Source organism: Chrysochloris asiatica, unplaced genomic scaffold, assembly GCF_000296735.1.
Source record: "Chrysochloris asiatica unplaced genomic scaffold, ChrAsi1.0 scaffold00502, whole genome shotgun sequence".
Lineage (NCBI taxonomy): Eukaryota > Metazoa > Chordata > Mammalia > Afrosoricida > Chrysochloridae > Chrysochloris > Chrysochloris asiatica.
Genome location: NW_006409020.1, coordinates 243,262 through 249,165, shown reverse-complemented (window position 1 = coordinate 249,165; position 5,904 = coordinate 243,262). Strand labels below are relative to the sequence as shown.

General features: G+C 37.7%; 1 protein-coding gene across 1 annotated transcript; it reads right to left on the bottom strand.

The window, feature by feature from the left end:
* Window positions 1-4,948: 4,948 nt before the first annotated feature.
* LOC102829047 (olfactory receptor 7G2-like) lies at window positions 4,949-5,887 on the bottom strand. The gene has a single exon (XM_006877455.1). It carries the CDS (start codon window positions 5,885-5,887, stop codon window positions 4,949-4,951), a length of 939 nt encoding a protein of 312 aa, XP_006877517.1.
* Between the last annotated feature and the right edge of the window lie 17 nt (window positions 5,888-5,904).

Genomic DNA, 5,904 nt, shown 5'->3' with positions numbered 1-5,904 from the left:
TTTCAGCTCACTAATGGCTAAGATATTGATGTTTATGTGTTCCGTTTCATTTTTGACAACTTTCAATTTTCCCAGATTCATACTTCATACATTCCATGTTCCATTTGTCAATGGATGTTTATAGCTCTTTGTCTTCATTTTGAGTTGTGCCCCATCAGCAGATGAAAGTCCCGAAGGCTTTTCTCCCTTGGGCTTTACTCCATTTGCATCATCACGGCCAACTCTACTTTGAGGAGGCAGCTCTTCCCCAGTCGTAATTTGAGTGCCTTCCAACCTGAGAAGCTCATTTTCTGGCACTGTATCTGACAGTGTTTCTCTGCTATTCATAAGGTTTTCAGTGACTAAATATTTGGAAGTAGTTTGTCACTCCCTCTTCCAGTCTGTCTTTGTCTGGAAGCTCATCTGAAACCTGTCCACCATGGGTGACCCTGCTGGTATTTAAAATACTTGTGGCATAGCTTTCAGAATCACAGCAACTCACAAACCACCACAGTACAACAAACTGACAGACGAGTGATGGAAAATTAGCTTAAGGAAACTAAATAAATACCAATATTTGTTCATAATATTCAAAGATATCTCTATATTAATAACAATATCAGGAATAGTGACACTGTGTTCAGGCTAAAGTTTATTCTTTATTATATGGAGATATTTTTCCTATATAAATGCAAGTTATAAAATAATCAGTGCATTCAAAATGAAGATTCTCAGGGCTAATTTTCTGTATGACTGATAGATCCTGTTTCTGCTTCTAACATTCATCCGAAATTTTAGGTATATACAGACTAAAATAGTCACTAAAATCAAACACAATTTTGCATGTAGCAGGCATTTTATCTCCTTTAAAACTTTCTTTACCAGTAATGGAAGGTAAGAGGAAATATTGCTATAAGGATATATAAAGTTAGTTAAGAGGATTAACTAGGAAGGGATGCTAATGTAAGGAGAAATGGATAGCTTCAGGTAATTTGAAACCTGAGAAAATAGGATTCAAGAAATCATATATCTCTGGGCACTAGAACCAGAATAGTCCACTCCCCTGAAAAATTGGTATATATGAATAAGAAGTCAAACTGAATTTGGGGTTCCACCTCTTTTCTTTTTGCAAGTTGTACGCTTTTTCTTACCTTGCTCGATGAGGACATCTATGATTATATTAAACCTATCTTTCATTTATCTAAGCCTCTGGTCCTTCTATCTTCTTCCATTAAAAGGAAGTGTATGAAGCCTTCCCAATTATTTGGAAGAATAGCAATGCCATCTAGGGATGATAATTATAATTCAACTGTGGCAATGACATCATGCTTGTAGTCTTCCTCAAGCCCATTATTTTATTGTTTCATGGTCTTTATCCTGTCTTAAAATTTAATGAAAGCTGCCTCTTCTTTCATACAACAACTGTAAGTGTCAATTGCTGATATGTATTTAAATTAATATGCTAGAATAATTGGTAATACGAGTACATAAATTATGTGAAAGCAGAAGGAATACAATAAAGGAGAAAGAGATTGCTACCCTTGGAAATAAAATATGATGGCCCACATTCATTGAGCATATTTATTGTGTCCTTCTTGAATGATGTACATTGTACTAAACACTTGTAATCTTTATAGTACTTGATCTCACATCAACATTTATAATTTAGAGCATTCATCTAGTTCTTCCAAGGTAAGGAAGTTCCTCTTGCCATTAATTAGTTTTGAAAAGGATGTGTGCCTTAATTCAAGTTGATATTGGATATCTTCTGAATGAATCCATGGAAAGTTTATCTTTGGTTGTTGTTGTTGTAAAGTGCTGTCTAGTATGTTTTGACTCATAGCGACCATATGAACAACAGAATGAAACATTGTCTTTCCTGATTAGAGAGACCAAATAGAAGCAGTTAGTTATCTGACTCTGGTTATTATGTCAGAAATAACCCCTGTGTTACAACAGGCATAGACCATCAGGAAAACCACTTTAGGAAGAAAACAACACATGAATCTGTGAAATGGGTCCCTTTGGTTTTGTATGGAAATATTTGAGTATTAGTTATTTGAAGTTGCTATAACAGAAATAGGAGTCCTGGTGTGGTGCTGTGGGTTAATGCACCAGACTGCAAAAACATTTGAACTGCAAGGTCGGTGGTTCAAGCTCACCAGCTGCTCCTTGGAAACCCTACACAGGGTCACTATGGGTCAGAACTGACTTAATGGCACTTAATAACAACAACAATAACAGAAATAACACAACGTAATGCTTTAAAAAACAGAAATTCATTCTTTCACAATTTAGAAAGCTAAAAGTATGAATTCAGACTGCCACGTCTGGACAAAGGAACTTGTCTCTTTTTATCATCTTTTTGTTGTCTGTAGGCCGAAAATTCTGTGAAAATCTTCAACTGTCATGGCATCAATTATTACCTGGTTCTAGGAATATCACCCAACTTGGAGACCAGTTTATTGAGTTGTGGTGGCTTGGGTATTGTTTTGATGCTGTAAGTTATTTCACTAGTATTTAGAATATCAGTAGGGTCATCCATGCTGTTGTTGTTGTAAGGAGCCAGCGAGTTGATACCGACTCATAGCAACCTTATACATAGCAGAATGAAACACTGCCCAATCCTGGCCAACCACACTATTTTGGTCACACTTGTGCCCGTTAATGTGGCCATTTTGCCATTCTATCACTCTGGGGGTCTTCCTCTTTTTCTCTGACTCACCACCATACCAAACATGATCTCTTTCTCCAGAGACTGGTCCTTCCTGACAATATGTCCAAAATATGAAAGACAAAGTTTGGCCATCCTGGCCTCCAAGCAGCACTTTGGCTGCACTTCTTCCAACACAGATCTATTGGTTCTTTTGGCAGCCCATGACACTTTCAATATCCTCCTCCAGCACCATAACTCAAAAGCATCAATTTTTCTACAGTCTTCCATAATCACTGTCCAGCGTTTATAAGCATATGAGGTTATTTAAAATACCATGGCTTTTGTCAGGTGCACCTTACTCTTCAAGCTGACATCTTTGTTTTTCTGGTGGAAAGCTTTTAGCAGAGCTTTCAGACGAACACAGACTAGGAAGAAGGAGAGTCAGACTACTTTGGAATGTTAGCAAATGCAAACCTTTGAAATAGCAGTGGGGTGCTGTCAGATGGCTCCAAACATTGACTTGTAAGATATTATTAATATCACGAGAATACTACCAGATATAGTGTTGGAAGTTGAGCACCTCAGGTTGGAAGTCACTCAAATGTGAATGGAAAATATATGACTCCACATAGTGAAGTTGACAATGACTATGCAAATGGAATTAATTTTGGGACTTCCATTTGCTTCTGGAGCACAAATCAAAATGGAGAGAAAATGCTACAGATATTCATTAATAATCAGATCATGTAGTGTACGGAAAATGAAACTAGAAGAATTGAAAGTTGTCAAAAGTGAATGGAGAACATAAAGCTTCATCTCTCATAATTTGGACATATTATTAGGCAAGCCCATTACATGGAGAAGAATATTATACTTAGTAAAGTGGAATGTCACTGACAAAGAGGAAGGCCCCAAATGAGATTGACTGACACCATGGCAACAGCAATGGGCTAAAGCATGTCACTAATTGTGAGGATGACAGAGGGCCAGGCTGTGCTTCATTCTATGTGCATAGGAACACCAAAGATCGGCACGTAACAATGATAACAGGAACATAACAGTGCTGGAATACTGGAACCAGAAGATGACCTTATCTCCCAAATCTTCTTTCTTAATGATAGTAGGTTCCTGTGAGTTTGGCTTTGTTGAGTTATGTATAATATCTTTCATATCTTAAATATTATTGATTCAAGATACAACTCACAGAGCGGGACCCTACCCAGAGAAGCAGCGAGGCCCGAGATAGAGGCAGAGACGATGACGTGTAGCCATGAAGCAGCTGGGGACTTTGGATCCAGAGAGGGAGAGGGACTGTGTGCTGAAAAAAGGGGTCGAGGGGGAGTGTAGTGGGCGGGTTTATAGGATATACCCTTTGCTTGGTTGATGATGCATGGAGGGAATTGGAACCATGGCAATGAAAGGATATACAGTGGAATGAATGTAAAACTAAAGTTCTCTCATGTAAAATATCATATAATTCACAATCAAACATGAAAATAAATAAACAAACAAACAAGAAAAAAAAGATAACAATTCACTTCTACAGGTTATAACTGACTTCATTAATATTGCAGAAGTGAGGATAATAACAGCTCAGGATTGATCACATCTGATCAAATCCTAGGAGAGATTACATTATAGTCAATATCATCATGTTGGGTTGCTCCCTCTTAAATGCCAAAACCATGAGAATCCATTAAAAAATTATAGCTATCACAGTTTGTTTTTACCACTTGGTGTTATATAAATTGAGATTTATCTCTTAATATAGCTGAAGATATGCTCACTTATAAAGTTCAAGTATTTCAAATGAGTCTGAAAAAATGTCAAATGAACATAATAATTTGAAATTTATAGATGAGTAAAATGAGTTTCTGATTGTTGTTTTATTTAGCTTCAATCAAATTGATTCCTATTTATGATGATGCCATGAGTACAATCATTCCAAAGGGTTTGCTTACTGTTAATTTTTAGAAAAGTAAATTTACAGGTCTTTACTTTTATGGTTACTCTGGAAGAATCAAAACCACCAAGATCTAGATTACCATTGGTGTGCAAAAGAAAACCATCTGTATCACAAAGGATGTTAGAAATGACCTAAGAGAAACTGCAAATAAATATCAATTGTCCAAGCCGCTATTACACAGATGAGGTAAAATTAAAACCCAAATGGCTCAATTCCAGATTTTCACACTCAACCATTTTAGTGTCTAGATTTCTACTACTTAAATAACTTGGTCAGGCTTTCCGAATCACTACTATTTATTTTAATTTGGCATATTTCAACTGTTTAGGCTTAAAGCAGGTGACACATTAATGGAAAGAAGATGCCCTAAAGATGAGCTTCCTCAAAGCATCCATCATGTCATTGTTCCTCAGACTGTAGATGAAAGGGTTCAGCATAGGTGTAACCACACTGTACATTACTGATGCTGCTACATTATTCCTAGCAGAAAGACTAAGCATGGAGCTTAAATACACCCCAAATCCTGTTCCATAGAACAAGGCAACAACAGAGAGGTGAGACCCACAGGTAGAAAAAGCTTTATACATTCCACCTTTTGATGGCATTTTCAGGATAGAAGAGATAATTTTTATATAAGAATAAATAATCCAAAGGAAGGGTCCACCACCTAAAGTGCTCATCATAAAATAGAGAATGATACTATTGAGGGAAGTATCAGAACAGGCAAGCTTGAGGACCTGAGCAAGTTCACAGAAAAACTGGGGAATCTTCAGGTCTGTACAGAAGGACAGACACAACACCATCAGACCATGGAGCAGGGCATTCAGAATACTAATGAGCAAGGAGAGTAGAATCAACAGACCACAGAGAAGGGGGTTCATGATGACTGTGTACCTCAGTGGATGACAAATGGCCACATACCGGTCATAGGCCATTACAGCAAGGAGACAATTTTCCAAATCTGCAAAAACCAGGACAAACCAGAGCTGGGTGAGGCAGCCTGTGTAACTGATGGATTTGGTGTGTGTCTGAATGTTCACCAGCATCTTGATGACCGTGGTGGTGCTGAAACAGATGTCAGTGAAGGACAGGTTGGAGAGAAAGAAGTACATGGGAATATGAAGGTGAGAGTTTGAGCTGATGGCCAGGATGATGAGAAAGTTCCCAGTCACAGTGATCAAGTATATGGATAAGAACATTCCAAAGAGAAGAGACTGCAGTTCTGGATTCTCTGAGAGGCCCAGGAGGATGAATTCTGCTATTCCTGTTTGGTTCTCTGTTTCCATGTTGTTGATGATTCTGA

Bases quoted from the DNA above. Each gene is read 5' to 3' on its own strand.
- LOC102829047 (XM_006877455.1), bottom strand. From the start codon at position 5,887: ATGGAAACAGAGAACCAAACAGGAATAGCAGAATTCATCCTCCTGGGC.